Raw genomic sequence first — 17,279 nt, 5'->3', positions numbered from 1 at the left:
GAGTTTCTAACAAAACTAATTGATGGCTAATATCCTCCAGATTTGTTTTGTCTATTGTGTATATTCTTTCTTTTAACCCCCAGCACTGTTTTGGTCAAACTATTCCCTTACACATATAAAATCTAACGGGCACATTAGTATTACTTTAATTAAGCACAGTCCTGCTCACCAGAGGATGAACTCCATTATCTTTCACCCAAGCTAAAAATGACAACATAGTTAAATAGTTTCTTATAGTTTTGATTTGTGTTCATTGTTGTTATATTGACATGGGTCAAAGATATGTGGCTGTAGTGAATTTCTGCCCCCTATCTATTAGAAACACTTGTTCAGCAATTATACATGGCACCTTTACGGTTATAAAAAGATGGCAGCTTGTTAAAATATTTGAAAATTGAACAGTGACACTAGTAAGAAAGTGTACTGTTTCAATATCCAAACAACCGTTAATCCTTTCACTTATCTTAAGCTAAGTGCAATGTAACCTAAACTTAACCACTCACAGGATGTAGGAACCAGGCCTCGTTTCTGGTGTCAAATTTCAGAATTTTATATACCCACCATGCACCACACATACCTCACCATGATCTGTTTGAGGTAGATGTATGCAGCACATCGTGAACTCTAAAAAACATCCCCAGTGAAAACAGTGAATGCACTGGATTGAAATAATACTTGAAATAATACTTACCAAATATAAGGAATTTATGAATGGGCAAACATGAGCAGTAAATCTGGGAGCCATTACTAAAACTTTTTTTTTTACCTGCAGCTGCTCTGGATGAGAGCTCAAGCTAAATGCCCAAATTGTAAATTGCGGTTGGTAAGCTAATGAGCAGCATTATGTCTGCTGTGATTAGATGTTATTTGCTCCCAGGATGCTTTGCCCCGCAGAATAGAACATTGGTACTTAGTCCGCCGCCAGGAAGGGAAGTCTACCGGTGCTTTTGCGTGTGTGTGCGTGTGCAAGCTCATGCTTCTATGGGACAGTGTTTCAGCGAGTCTCTTTGTGCCTCGGATGCTAATTTTGACTCAGTAATTGTGTTTCCATTAAAGTGCTGGCATCAATTCTTCCAGGACATACTGCTAATTTAGCCAGCACCCGTTGCCCTCCAAATCACCATGGTCTCACAGACGCACACACACACACACACACACACACACACACACACACACACACACACACACACACACACACACACACACACACACACACACACACACACACAGAAAAAAAAAAAAAACGGGCACACAACAAGCTGCTACTTCATTGGCATCACTTCCTCCATTAGAGATTTAAAAGTCAGTGAAGCTGAAAAGACACACACACACACACACACACAAATACACACACACGCACAGGTTGACTACTGGGAACACTTTGTATTTAACTTCACACAACTCACACTCCCTCACCTTCCTCAGTCTTTGAACCCCATCGCTCCCTCCAAAACGGCACTAACATATTGTCCGAACATAATGTGCATCGTTGACGCTGAGTCACAACTCAGAAGTGTCACCGACTTCCTTTTTTGATGAATCATCATGTAGTGAACATTTTATAAATGTATGCCATCCACTGGATCAGGATGTTAATAGTTAACTGTAACCTACAATACAAATATAAAAAAATACAATAAGTTAAACAGTAAATATATATATGTCATATCTTTTTTTAAAAGCTGGGCAAACTCGGCAGTATGAGAATAGGTGGTCAACCTGTAAAGGTTAGGCCACCTTAGGCCCCAATTACACCAAGAAGTGTCTCTAGAAACGCGTCGCCCACATGACCAGTGTTCAGTGTATTTTTTTAGCGGCATTTAGATGCACACAAGGTTACAAATATAAAATCAGTACCAGGCTTGGAGTCGCACCGCTCGTCAACGTCACACGTGCCAAAGCAGCCAATTGAATTGTGCAGAAGGCGGGCTTTACTACTTTACCGCTTACATCCAGTTTTGATGCTGGTAGATGTGGTAGGAACGGATAAAAGCAGAGGAAAGGTTAGTATTAGCAGTTTCATTCAACAGCAGAGCATTGGCAAGAGCTCCCTTTCAGTATTACCTTTTTTATGCGTTATTTAATTGTGATTCACACTGCACTGTTACGTACACAGCTGTAACGTTACCGCTGCCATTAGCAGCGAGTATGATGAATCAGAAACAGAGTTCACCCGGCAGACACAGACCTGCTAAACTAATCGATGAGTTGGGGACTTAATGGGAAAATGGCTGCGATTGTCAGCAACAATGCACGCAACATGGTGGCTGTTTACTCTCCCTGACAGGTAAACAGGGGACGCCCCATTACCTTCCAACCCAATGTGCTCACACACACAGAAACACTTGTGTTTCTGTGAATATTGGGGACATTACATTGACTTACATTCATTTTCTAGAGACAAACTCTAACCCTTAACAGCTACCAGCCTAATCCTAACCCTTACCGTAACCTTAAACCAGGTCTTCACTCTAAAATGTAATGATTTACATGGTTACTATGAGCAATTGACCCCATTCGTCCACAAAAAGTAATACCAATCCCTGCATTTTGACTGTGATTTATGTTCCAACAAGATGGGTAAAATGCACCCACACACTCATATTCACAATACTGTAATACACACAACAAGCTTGCGCTTAACTTGTATCTCTTCTCTAACAAAAATTAAATGTCCTTATTAACCGAAATATATGTCTGTGGGCCTATTGAGCAGGATATTTCACAGGAGAAAAAAAATAAAAAATAAACTTCTTTTCATAGTTTTTTGGTCAATGACACTCAGATGCAAGGACTGATCCATCTCTAAATGCAATCATAAAATGTACCCAAAATTCATGAATTTCTAGGATACTACTACATACATCAATTGTACATGGCAATAACATTTTCAACAATAAATGAATAACCATTTATTTATTTATTTAGCCATCATTACTTGTTGGTCTAAGGCTAGAAGCCGGAGGCCATACTCTGGTGGTTGAGCAGTCTAGTCAATAAGCCCTCTAGCTATTTAAGAATGTTGCAAAAAACATCATTATTAGCCAGAAAAGAATACAAATATTGAGAAAAAAAGTGCCATTCTTTTAAACCAACTCAAGCTAATTTTTACCGACAGCTATCCTAAAGCCTCCCCATTGGGCCTAAAATGTTCTTCCCTAGATATTTTTTTTACATTGTGTATTGTCAACCTATAAGGGGCCACCAGAAAATCCTCACATATGACGCATATGGGGTGTTACATCCTTTGCTCCATAGACAAAGACTGCAGGCAGCTTTTTTTCATTAATCCTCGCCCATTTCAATGTATGATTTATGTTAAAGTAACAACTGAAATGTTTAACACAACAATAAAAAAACACATTAAAATATGTATTGCAATGCAGGAGGGGCTTGCCCTTAATGGACCACATGCCACTGGGAATTACCTATTTTAACTCACTTCAAGGGTCTACAAGTTCATTTGCATATTATACAAAAATTAACTTTATACGATTGCTACCTAAAGGAAGAAAATTAAACTGGTTGTATGTTGGCCAGCAGTCATGTGCAAAATACATAATTTGGAGTAGATGGGCTACAATGTGCAAAAGCAGCAGTACAACACATTTTCTGAGCTCCTACCTCACTCTCTAACTTCTTCCTCAGAGCCCACGGTCCAGACGCCTTGATCCTGGTGGATGGACAGCCTCTGCAGACCAACGGGGAGCTGGGTCTGTCCCAGATGCTTCACATAGCCAGTCAGATCGCAGGTGGGATGATCTACTTGGCGTCTCAACACTTTGTGCACCGCGATCTGGCAACCAGGAACTGTCTGGTGGGGAATGGACTTCTGGTGAAGATAGGAGACTTTGGCATGTCCAGAGACATTTACAGCACAGATTATTACCGGGTAAGAACCGTTTGTTTCTTTTGTTCTTTTCCCTCTGCTTCTTTACCCTAAATGAAAAATGAATTCTGGGATACGGTATGCATGTCTCATTTACACATGTCTCAGTTAAGAGAATTAAATGAACTAAGCACAAACACCTTTTTTCTCAGAATCTCAGAACAAAATGTCAGCTTTTACATATTTGCACACTGAACATTATCTAATTCATACCATGGTCATTGAGAATTCCGCATTTTGGTTGGCTGTTGTAGATTAACTTTTAGTTACCAGACACTTTTGCGATTCTAAATGAATGCGCCAGTGTCAAACTTCAGCTAAAGACAGCAACAGTGATGCTAAGCTCAAGAGCTTGGTGCTAGTGTTTTTTGTGTAACCAATCGACAGCAACCAAAAATGGCTTCATACTGAGAAGCAAAGAAATATAATTTCAAATGTATATGATATTTGTAAACCTGGACCTCCAAAACCAACCGTTTCTCACTGCCAATTGTGCCGCTCAGCGTCTGGCATCAAAGTAAGAAGGCACCCATAAGCGTCCGCAGGATATAAACCAGGCTTCCAAAAAACTCCAATTTAAATCCATCCGCATAAATGTTAGATGGTTAGATTAACTGACGCAGTATAAAGAGTGGGAAAAGCCCAGAATGGCAGATAGGAGCTGAGGACGGACGGGTAAAACAAACATAGACTTTCAACAAGGAGGCCACTGTTTGTGTCCTATTGACATATTTTACATTAGTTTGGTTACGCAAGTTCTGTACTTAACTCATGCCAGTTATGTAAAAAACAAAATCATTTTACCTATCAAATGTAGGCTACTTAATTTAAACCAAACCTTAACCTTTTCCCCAAGTCTAATCAAGTACTTGTGCTTTTTTGAAAAGACACTGTGCACGAAAATGTTTTTTTAAGAACTCTGAAGTTAATTTCGAAAATACACAATGCATGTAACGAGCAGTAACTAGTGGAAAGTGACACGCCGTCCCTTTACACGTCCGAAACTGATGCGGCAAAAATTTCATATATAGTTCCTTCAACTTTACGTGACCCTTTCTTCATTGTCTAATACATGTGCCTTTAGTTATGCGTAGGGGCGAATTACATGTCATCACCCATGCAGACTCGCCTTTGGAGGTTTCCATTGTCTGCTGCCCTAACTGGTTTTGGACGACCTTAGTTTTGTTCTCAAAATGTCAGCAGTGGACAGATGGAGGATGGACGTACGATTGACTGGCCATCACATTATGAGTAACTTTATAGCTTCTCTAAGTTATTTAGCCTGCAGCTGTTTTTTAAGGATATATAATATTTTAATGAGCCCTGAACGAGATGTTGAAAATGATCATGTGGGTCCCTGATGGAGAAACGAAGAAGCCCGCCCTGTACGTGTCCTGCCTGTGCAGAAGATGTTTGTCTCCATAGATGCTTGCAACAGCGGCTCATAGGGATTTTCAGGAGACTCTTTCAGCGCTGTAATTGGCATGGTGGGAAATAATTTGTATTTCGCAGTAAATGTCAATGGCTCCATCGAGTCCCATCCCCCTAAGTAGCTTCTGTGGACTGCTTTCTTTTTAATGGCTGCTCCAGTGTCTCAGTGGGGCCCGCTGGTAGACAGCAACAGCAAAGGCTGACTGACTCTCTTTTAATATTAACCCCTATCAGCGGTTAACTGGTTCAGTTTCACTCCCTTGTTTATATCCTTCACCTTGCAGCATAATGTTGTTTAGGTTGAATTTGTTGTATACATTTGCATGTCACTGTCTAAAAGCACCTATAAACTGTATGTATACATACAGTTTATAGGTGCTTTAAAGGTGCCATGTGTAAGATCTGGCCATATTTTAGTTTGAGAAACATTGAACTAATGAACATTATCAACAGAATGTGAATAGATTACAGTGTTGACGTTATGTCATAGCCTCTAAGTATTTTTTTGAAGAGATATCTACTTAAATAAAAATGCTAACCAGCTAGCCCCAGCCTGTCCAGTCTTGTGATATCACGACTTCGCTTCATCCTTCCAGCCATTAGGAAACTACTCCAGCAGTAGGAGGGCAGGCAGCCTACCCGGTTAGATGGACAATCCTTCCATGAATAGATGCCTTTAATTCAGCCAAATATGCACTGGATCGACAAACTTTCTGTTGCTACCAATACACAGGTTTGACCAGGCGCTCTACCAGCCCACTGTAAATCAGGTTTTCGGACAAATTTTAGCTTGGCTTTTATTTTTTTTCACAGAAGCCAACTGAAGATCCAACCCCCGGGGCCGCTGCATGCACCCCTCTAGGCGAAGCAGTCCCCTATCTTCAGGGAAGGACATAAGAATAGAATATAAGTAAAAAACACATTCCCTGACCCAGGCCGCTATCTACAACTATTAAAGCATACACAAACCGTACAGTTAGTATCACGGTAAACAAACAGATGGCTAAAGTAAGATGTAGGTTGATCGACATGAAGATTATAAGTCATTTTGACAGGCTCTCAGAGTTTTAGAAGTTGTATTTTGAGTATTCTTGCCCTTCTGTTAGTTAGTAGTTGGCTTTTATTTTTTTATATAACTGATGACAAAATATTGAGATTGTATGGACCCAGTAGTAGAGGTGCAATGCTGCCCCCTATTTCTTAGGAGCATGTGGTTAGACATTACTCAGTGCATGTTTAAGCTTAGTGAAACATCTTTGTTTGGGTTTAAATGAATACTTCATTAAAGTCACAGGACCTTCGTTGTCTTGGTCACAAAAATAAACACTTGGTTGAGGTTATGGAACGATCATGGTCACGGTTAACGAGAAACCAATATTGACTCTGTGCTGGAAACAGGAAACAAAGAGCTGTGTTCAAGTTAATTTATTTACTCATCTTTCTTTTTTTTTGACAAATGTAATTTACCCCAGTTCCTGTTTTAATTGGTATTTTTTAATTTAGTTAATCTCTTGTCAAGTGAGCCAGAAAATTCCTATTCCAGACACGGGGCCACATTTCCTCCCAGCTGTACGCCGTCTGGGAGGACAGAATGACTGGCTGGCTGATTAACATGCATCAGCTGTCTACAATTCAGGCTCAGACAGCCAAAGTGACAGAGGATATCATTTTCCTACAGTGATCCTCCTCCCTGTGCAGACTGTTTGCCTGCAGTCAAACAGAACTCTGGGAACTCTGTCTGCAGCTCAGACTGAGCAGATAGCACCGAAGCATACAGGACTCCAGGTTCAGATAGAGTGCACACACCTCTGTGCTGCGTGCTCGCGGCTGTACCGGGCTTCCCAGACTTTACAATGTAACAAAACCAAAGCTGCAGTGTTTTTGTACTGAATATTGATGCTTTACCAAGACTCTGCTTGCTACTTAATGTGTGAAAAAGTCTGAGGTGACTTCTTGCATTTCTTGTTTTCTTTGACCAAATGTCCAAAAACACATAGATTAAATAAATTAATTTACAGTGACAATCCAAAAAATCTAAAAGCTTAATAAATGACTTAAATGAATAATAATTTAGCATCAAGTAACAGTTTTAACTCTATAATAAAGTTTTTTACAACCTGCTAACAGTTTGCTGTGACAGGGTTGCAGGAAGTAAAAAAGGCACTTGACAATGACAAATAAATATATTTCTTGATATTTAGTAGTAAGAATATTTTGTCAGTATAAATAATCCAAATTGATGTACTAATCTGATTTTCTTTTTTTTCTGTGTATGTGTACAACTGGCTGAGATTTGTTGCTTATTTTTAATTTTAAAAAAAAGTGATCCATCACAACCTTTTAGGTAGGAATGAGCATGGTTTGCAGCAGACAAATTGTAAGTATTAAATTGACTTGAATCTTTAGGGCTATAACAGTTTTTTAACAAACGGAAACAGGTACCAGGTTAATACATTTACCAGACATTTGGTTAGCTGTTTTAGCAGAAAATGCATTCTCCATGAACACTGTGCCTTAGCTGTAAGCTTAGTGCTGCACTGTGGAAGGTGGTCTAGATTAGCCTCAGGCCAGCTCTTGGCCCAAGGCTAACAGTAACCCTGGGATTAAACATGAAGCCTGAGAATAAATGTAATTAATTAAGCGCTTTTGAAAAGGACTCATCTACTGGTAAGACAGGAAGAAATCCATTGAGGTTTTTTTCTATATCTATTCAAGAGCATGGACTTTCAATTTAAGGACATGATAAATTGATTTCCTTTTTCAAGATATGTAATGCTGTCCCTTAAAACTTTGCTTCATCATGCTCAAATAGTCCATGCTTGCGTTTGGATTTGCTCTGCTGCTGTTCAAACTGTATGCTTGCACTCAGATAAATTGTTGCTTGCTCCAATTTCCTGCGCTTTAGCTTCACCCCTTTACTTCACACTCAGACTGCTTCTGTGCGCTCGAAATGTGGGCTGACAGATTTCTCCACTACTCTTGGATTTTTTTGTTCAATAACCTTGTCAAAATTACCCAACTAATAGAATGCCAGATGTAGTGTTGAAAACCTGATTTCTCAGAAACAAACTCAAACTATAGACAATCTTGTGATGGGATCACATCAGCCGCAACGCCAAATCATGCAAAGTGCATAACGTTAGGGGCATTAGCCATTCCCACTGTTTGTAATGGGTTTACACAACCAGCCAACCCTCCCACTTCATAGCTCTGTTAATTGTCTCCACAAGCATCGATTCTCAGACAACGATGTGCATGATATCTTACGAAGAGTTATCCTACGATTGTCCAGCAACTACAGCTATGAGTACGCCTGGGCAAGCCCCTACAGTACAGAACCTCTTAAAGCAACACAACCACTTAGATTAGGTTTGGAAAAAGATTGTTGTTTAGCTTAACATAAGTACATTTGTGACTTAACTTCCTTACGAAGATAACTGCATAAAATGGGTAACTAAAGTATGTACATATAATTCAATGTTGACTTTTAGTTTCTCATGGGACAAAAACATCAACCTCCGGTATGAAAGTCCTGTGTTTGTTATGTAACTTAGGTAATAAACTAAAGTTGTTACCTAAATTGGGTAAAACAAAGTATGTTAGAATAAGTCCGGATTGACTTATTCTAACGTACTTTTTGACTTATTCAATGTTGACTTATCAAAAACATTGATCTCCTGGGTGAAAGTCATGTGTTTCTTTGACCCATCCATCCACCCCGACGCTGACTATGTCGCTCACCTACTTCACCTGACTTCCTTTGCGGCAGCTCTGCAGGCCTTGGCTCAGGATTACGTGTGATGTTTACAAATTATAATTATAGTTACTTTTTTTAAGTAATAAGTATGAAAAGTGAATGAGAACAGCCAGCAATGAGCCATGACAGTGAGTCATAATGCACAAGACCAGAGTCTTAGAACTGGGATGCAGCAATCATTAATGTTAATAATTACACTGCTCTGACATGTGGAAATGAGTGCCATGAAAAAGATTTATGGAAGAGCACCTGTTGGACTGAGACAGACACTTTGTATTGAGCTATAGATATTTTTAGATAATTTTTTTTATTTTCGTGTCATGCACAAAAACGTGCCCAACCCTCATGGGTTTACAAGACACCAACAATACAGCTGCAGTGGATCCACATCTCATCAGGTCACATTTGATTACAGAATGACATTATAGTTAAAATATGAGTTTTGGAACATAGTGAGCTTATGGATCATCAGCAAGAAGTAATGTATGCTGTTAGAGACTGAATGTTTGATATTCTCTCACCAAGACACTACCCATCATAATTAGAATACATTATTGCCATGATGGGTTAAAAATCCAATGCAAAGTGCAAACTTTTTAGAGCATTATTTCTAGTTTATAGGGGTGTGTTTATATCCATCACCAAACTTGAACGTCAAGTGGAATTGTAATGAGGCAAAATCAATGCATGGTGATGTCATGTGGTTACGCCGCCACTCTTCATTCACTCCAATAATGACTGATGATGAATTATAACGATCATTTTCTGTTGACAAAACTGAAATACTGCCAAATCTTAATCCCAGGAGTGAATGAGCTGTTAATGAATGAGCAATCATTCACAAATTAATTTCGTTATTTGAAGGAAATGGATTGAATGAAGACACAGCTTTACCCCTAGGATTTCTCATGCCTGGAAAGTATTCAAGTCAGTGTATGTTAATGATTAGAGAGAAAAAAGGGCTAGAGCACGTTACACACAGCAATGATCACTAATAAGAGATTAAATTAAAGTTGTAAAAGTGCTTTTTGAATATTGAAGAAATGACTAATTCATGATGGAGAAATGGGTAGAGGATGGCAGGACAGGAGGAAGAGGTGATGGGGAATCAGACATTGGATGAATGAGGGTGGAGGGGAGGGGGGTGCAGGAAGGGCGATTAGTCACTGGAGGTCATTCATTATGTGAGTCGTGATTAGGAGGCACATATTTGACTAAATTAGTCAAGCTGCTTTATGATTTCACAGCAGTCGGAGAGCGGGGCAGGAGCAGATGAATAATGATTCAGTCTGTCTGATGTACACGCTGTCGGATAATAGAGAAGACATTCTGGGCCGCGCGTCTTCTCATATCCTCACCATTACTCATGTTTGATTAGCGGAAAACTCCACCCAATGACAGAATCCACAGGAAGTGACCGCCCTGCTGTATGTAATAACTTAGTAGGCTGTATTGAATTTTTATTGGATCCTCATTATTATCATTGTGCGTACAGTTTTGTATTTAAACACTCATAATGAAATGCCACAGGGTGCATGTGCTATTGAATTGAAGCTGCTAGCCAGAGAACAGTGCTTTTCAAATTATTCTTTCACTATATACAGTTTTAAAGAATGTTATTTGTGGTATTAGCTCTAAGCTTGGAGGAGGTATGTAAATGTACAGGAACCCAGCCTCTGGAGGTTCACTGAAACTCTTAGAATTATGCATGTGCACTCTTTTTATCAGACAAGTGCAGTGTAAGATCAGAGCGGGCATATAGGTCGAAAATTGACCTATATGCAAATCGAATGGCTTATAAATTGGTCTGGACCCACAAAATCCAGGACAAAAAGGACAGAACCATTGCAGCCATTACATAGCCCTCAAAACATAGCAGGTAAAACAAAGCAGTATCATTCAAAGATAATTTACAGAAGACAGGGTTGGACGTCCTCCCAAACATATTTTTGGACAATGTAATAATACGCACTCTTTTTTCATTTGGTTAAACAGGTCCAGTCAATTACTTTGATGACTACAGTTTTCTATTGTTCCAGAAAAATATAATGAAATGTGTGCTTGTGCCCACTTGTAATTTCGAGTAACTTGTGTATGTCCCTTAATAATTGTAGCGTTTAAATGATGGCGATATCATCCCCCAAAGGCATCATGTGTATTCATCATACACATTTCCATGCTCATCTGTGAAATTTCTTTCTTCTATGTGTGTGTTCAGGTGGGAGGTCACACCATGCTGCCTATCCGCTGGATGCCTCCGGAGAGCATCATGTACAGGAAGTTCACCACAGAGAGTGACGTGTGGAGCTTCGGAGTCATCCTGTGGGAGATCTTCACGTACGGCAAACAGCCGTGGTTCCAGCTCGCCAATAATGAGGTATGCTATCTTGTCTTATTAATGTTCATACTGTCTGTGTGGTAGAAGTCTATTTTAAGTCATGTATGACTTTTATTAACCACAAATAAGAACTTGATTTAATGAAAATTATAGTAAAATTTGGGTCAGCCGTCATTCCTTTGTTACAATGTGATTAACCTGGGTGATTTTCATGACCCCTCAGCAGGGTCATTGAGGACACTGAGGTCCAGTTCTCTTTAATATTTCTGGCTAGTTGGAAAATTTAATTGCATAAAAGGGAGTTTCCATTCCACAATTTCACACATATTCAACATGTTTGAATTTTTTACTGTTTTTAAGCAGAACAAAGAAAATAATTATAATAAACCCATTTAAAATAATTGGGTTTGAGAATGAAAACACATATTTTTTTAAATATTCAGAACATTTTAGTTTGGTTGATGCCAGTCAACAACTTCTAAGTGGCTATGGTTTCCTGTGCCGATGTGAGGGTTCCGGGACAGAGGATGTTGCATGTGTACAGATTGTAAAGCCCTCTGAGGCTAATTTGTAATTTGTGATTTTGGGCTCTACAAAATAAACTGAATTGAATTGAATGGTTCTTAAACTTCAACTTTATTGTTATAGAGCTCCTATACAGTGATGTTTAACCGACAAAAAAACGGTAACAAGAGATGAGTTATAGCTATGTAGTGCAGAAAGACTACTTCCTGGTACTAGTGCTTTCATTCTCAATAGTACATTATGGTTCATGGACCTGGAAATTAATCTTGGCCTCTACATTCTTTCAGAAATGTTAAGGGGGATTTTTATTTTATTACCATGCCATATACGGAAACAATAGAATTGGCATTCAACAAGTCTTTTTCGTGTTGTTAGGGGGAAATATGCTCTGACACTGGCGGCTTGTTCGTCCTAAATCACTGAGCATGTGAGTGAGTGTAGGGAGAGTCCTGGCATTTCCGTAAGTGGGCACTTTTTCTTCCAAAAACAAAGGATGGACCAGAGAGGCAGCAAGCTCAGCAACTGGTGGAAGAAATTGAGTCAGTATGTATTGATCAACAAGCCTTACTCCGTGCAGATTCATTATGGTCTGTTTGTGCTCTGGGGAAATAAAAATAGGGACTTGTGAATTATAGAGTTGGATTTTGAAGGAAAATCTCACAGAGATCAGCCTGACAAACAGAAATATTCTTTGGAGTGTGAAACACACAGAGTTGTAGAATCACATTTTTATGAGGCTTCAAACCCTCACAGACATCATGGGTCCTGTTCAGATATTCATGCACACCCTCGCATCTGCTGTTTTATCATCTCATCCTGGCGTAAGCCAGCGGGTAGATCATGCGTTTGGCCGTTTGCGTTGTTTGTTTGTGCGTGTACGTGATCTAGCATACTACTGGACCCTGTCAAAAAAGTTAAAAACTTTTTTGATTTATTGTTTTCTTTACCAGTCATTGACTGTGTACTCCTGACTCTTCTGATCACCAACTGCTACAAAAAGCATTTCCGTCAATCGACTATTCTAAAAACAAGCCTTATCTGTTCAGTTGTAGGACACAATTCTGGCCTTGATCAAAAACTAACATCCATAATCAAATTTGGTCTCATTTTGAACTGAAGCATCTTTGAAATATTTCCATACCGGATATGTTATGATCCACTAATGAGAGGCATGATACAAGATGAAGAAATTCCAGTTTTTGTTATCTTGGTCTATTACAGATGTCTTCTAAATGTGGCCCCAAGAATCCCATTTTCATCAGTCTGCCAAGACCCTAAATCACTTTTTTGTCAGTTGTATTGATTTCTTGAGGGAAATCAGAAAAGATGTATTCACTTCAGTGATCTCAGCAATCAGTGCTTGTCTCTCTGTCTTGTATATTCAGTTTAACTGCAGAACTGCACTTTGGAAAGGTGTGATATTGCAACAGCTGTCATATCCAATTTAACCCTAGAGAGTAAATACATCCTTTTATAAGACAGGACATGCATGATCCGTTTTTCAAAAGCAGACAGAGCAATTCTTCTCGCTGATTTTCTTTTTACAAGCATACCAGTTTGACTGAACATTATCATACAAAAGCCATTTTTTTTATTGTACCCGGGGGAGAGGCCACAACGAACAATACAAAGGTCGAAAGTCGAATGTCATAGAGTCATTGGACAGGTATAGAAATAACACTATAATATTTCACTCAAGTAAAAGTAAAATTATTGTGTAAGAACGTGGTTAGATAAAAGAAAATGCATGTGTGTAAGTGAAAATAACAGATTTATAACATACTCACCAGTCTGCTGCTCTGACTTTATGAAACATAAGTACTGTTTTCATTCATTAATTGCTTCTGCTTTGCCATCATATTGATTGGCGTTAATTACTGTTAATGAAAAATAAAACACTTCTTGCTGAAGTTTCAAGTAAGCAAATGAATGTGCCTTTTCAGCTACTGGAAGGCTTTTAACAGGAAACATCAGTGCCAGTGCCAGAATTGTTGAGCTTCGTTGACAGTAGCTTCACAGCGAACCACCAAGACAAGGCAACAGAAAATAACTTGATTTCTATTCAAGATAGAAAGTGCAACAGCAGAGTGGTGACAGAGTTGGTTCTGTAGCAATACAATTCTTCAGTCCATAAAGGTAGAAGAGCCAAAGCCAAAGTAGTCATTTAAACATCACAATTCACCAGTGGCTGTGATTATTTGTGCCTCTAATATTATAAAGTTTTGACAAAGAATCTGTCCTTAATGCAAGATTTAGACTATTATCACAAAAAATCGCATAATTGAGTAGGCTGTATTTCTATTCCTACTCTTACTTCCTGGTCATATGACCTGAGGGAAGACATTTTCATGTGGAAAGTGTCAGTGAGGCTTTTTTTAAATGACTGCACAGAGGAAAACAAAGAGGAAATGAAGCTCTTACAAAAGGTGCTGAACACATGGAAAATATAATAGACCCTATTTGACAGCAGGGAACAACAGATATGACTGAGTGAGTCTGCCAGAGTAATACTATGTGTTAAAAACTCATGCAGGAATACAGTTAGTTCACTGCACTCGGTGTAGATTTCATCATTGCCATCTTACTGTACCCTTGTTGAGATAATGTAATTATTAATAAATATAACAGATGCATTTAATTGCAACAGCAACCACGTTCACTATTTAGTCAACATACCCTCATATATATAAACACAACTGTTCACATGATATTTGCAAAATTATTTATGATGTTTCTTGTGTATTCTCTTACGAATGTCAAACAAAACATGGCAATTTTCACCTTTTACATGCATACAGTCTTTTCAAAATAAACTTCTCTGATCAAAGTTAACAACTTAGTTAGTTAAAGGAAACAAGGTTTAGATGTAAGAAAAGATCATGATTTGTGTTAAAAATTACTACGGAAGATGTGATACAGAAGTTATGTGACAATTAAGTCAATGTTGACTTCTGGTTTCATACGAGACATGAACAGCAAACTCCTGGGTGAAAGTCTGGGGAATTTGGTTTTTGTGTTTGAAGCTTTACTATCCATTGTGTTTCATATGAATTGATTTTGTGGAATATACACGAGTTACAGTGCGTTACTTTTCGTAGGTATAGCATTGGAGTGTTTGAGACCAGCATGATGTAGTATACCAATAAGGGATTGGGGCATTGGATCCAGACAACAAAATAACATTCTTATTGATATCATGACTTTTTGGTTTTGGGTAATATGAACATAATTTGATAATAATTTCTTAATTCAGCGAAACAAAAAAAATAAACACTGTGGTCAACACTGAACCCAGGTTATGAGCAGAAAACAGATATCCAGATGGGCCTATACTCCACCTTCACTTTCAACTGTACCATAGGCAAAGAAAGCTTAAGTTCAGTCAGAGACACTTGGGTCAACAAATATACCATTTATTGCAAATGGTTATATAGTTTGGCTTGATGGAAAATGCTCTGCTGTTTAATAATTATAATAATGACTTAACTAAGTAGACAACAAAGACCCATAGTTTTCTAAATAAAGATGGCCGATGGTATAATGTGATAACTGGTACTGAGCAGTTTCTAAAACCCTGCAGGCTGTTTGGAGCTTGAAATGCTAAAAACATCTTATTAGCTTCCTCTCGTTGATACTGATAATAAGGACAGAAATAATTGGCTGAGGTGTTGTGGACCATGAACTGCATTTGCTCACTTGAAGCATAGCAGCATTAGGTAGTAGTCAATATACAAGTGCAAGTCTAATTGAGACTCAGTTTGGAATAGTTGAAGCTGTTTCTGTGACACCATGAGTCCAATGCAGTGCAATCTCTTTAATTGGAGGAATCTAATAACCCTGTGGCATATATTGTATGCCTCAGTCAGGAAATAGTCCAAGCTTTTCTCTGCATGCATCAAAGTCAAAGTCTGTTTAGCTTCTCTTTACTGCTGACTGACATAACATAATAACTCAACCTGTGTTCAGTACAGACAATACAACATTAATACATAACCTGCCAACCCAAGTGTGGGTTAGAGTAAAACAATTGTTCCCAATGTTACATTACAAAAGCAATATACCATCATAAAAAGCCAAAGATGATGATAAAACAGCATGCATTGCAATATTATTTAGTATGGCACAATATCAAACATAAAAGGAAACTACATGTAGAATCACATTTTCATAATACATCAAAAGACCCGATACTATATACAATAAATAAATTGTGATAGAAATACTCTCATCTGTTCATCAATTCAAAATTATATTTTCCTATTTCTCACCATCAAAGTGTTTCAACTCTCCAGAAAAGCAGCAGGTTTATCCACATTTCCTTCCTGGATTGGCACACATGGATTACTGTACCTTGAAAATACTTCTGTCTGTGTGATGCGTCCAGTCAAATGACCCATTCTGCAACGCAGCCAATGTGTGTTGCAGCACATGTCATTTCTAATTGCAGAACCAATGCTTCTTGAGAACAAAGAAATATGTAGTTTCCTCTTTAACAGTACGTCTTTCTGTCTTCCCAGGTGATAGAGTGCATCACTCAGGGGAGGGTACTGGAGCGCCCCAGGCTCTGTCCCAAAGAAGTCTACGATATGATGCTGGGCTGTTGGCAGAGGGAGCCACAACAGCGCCTCAACATCAAAGACATTCAGAAGTTGCTGTTCACTATGATGAAAGCCGCGCCGGTCTATCTGGACATACTGGGATAGGAATGGATACGAGGGGAAAGGATTTGGATGCGTTTTGGTTTGGACTAGATCTTCACTGAAATAAAAACGAGTAGACTGGATCATAAGGAAACGGATTGCCTTGGGGCGGAAGTCTGGCGTGGACTCACAGCAAAGTCTGTGATGGAACCATGTGGATTGGGGCTAGAAATGGACTGTATTGCATCCAACTGCCTGACATTAAAGTGTGTTTAACTGGAAAAAGAACTGGATTGCATTGCATCACATTATAATCAAAGGAAATCTCTTGGACCTTACCTTACTGGTTGAGCCGAGGCTTCTTAGGTCCAGTCTTGCTACTTTGTGAGTGAACTCATGACTAAAGGACTATGAAGATTGGATTGCATCAAACTGGACTGAACTGGATTACCCTGATTGTACTGGTCTGGTATGGTTGGTTTTCTTATCCTAATGATTTAGGTACCATCATGTCCTAGCCTAAGTGTCGTCATTTCACTCTGTCTAAATCACTGCAGTTTTGGTTCTATCTTGATGAAGCCTGACCTAGCTTGGTAGAATCTGGCTCAGCTTTGATACATTTCAAACATCCTGTCCTAGGTTATATTGACCTTACCCTAACATGGATTTATCTGTGTCCCTTAGGTCAGCCAGGCAATA

General features: G+C 38.8%; 1 protein-coding gene across 1 annotated transcript in view; it reads left to right on the top strand.

Annotated features, from left to right (window-relative positions):
* LOC129108280 (NT-3 growth factor receptor-like) overlaps window positions 1-16,652 on the top strand; it is a 156,936-nt gene extending 140,284 nt beyond the window's left edge. Inside the window, exons 15-17 of the mRNA XM_054620015.1 lie at window positions 3,649-3,892; window positions 11,296-11,454; window positions 16,458-16,652. Coding sequence (XP_054475990.1) covers window positions 3,649-3,892; window positions 11,296-11,454; window positions 16,458-16,643 — 589 coding nt within the window. The 3' untranslated portion in view covers window positions 16,644-16,652. The remainder of the gene's footprint in view (window positions 1-3,648; window positions 3,893-11,295; window positions 11,455-16,457) is intronic.
* The last annotated feature ends 627 nt before the right edge of the window (window positions 16,653-17,279 follow it).

The sequence above is a fragment of the Anoplopoma fimbria genome, chromosome 19, assembly GCF_027596085.1.
Source record: "Anoplopoma fimbria isolate UVic2021 breed Golden Eagle Sablefish chromosome 19, Afim_UVic_2022, whole genome shotgun sequence".
Taxonomy (NCBI): Eukaryota; Metazoa; Chordata; class Actinopteri; order Perciformes; family Anoplopomatidae; genus Anoplopoma; species Anoplopoma fimbria.
This window is presented reverse-complemented; position numbering and strand designations above follow the sequence as displayed.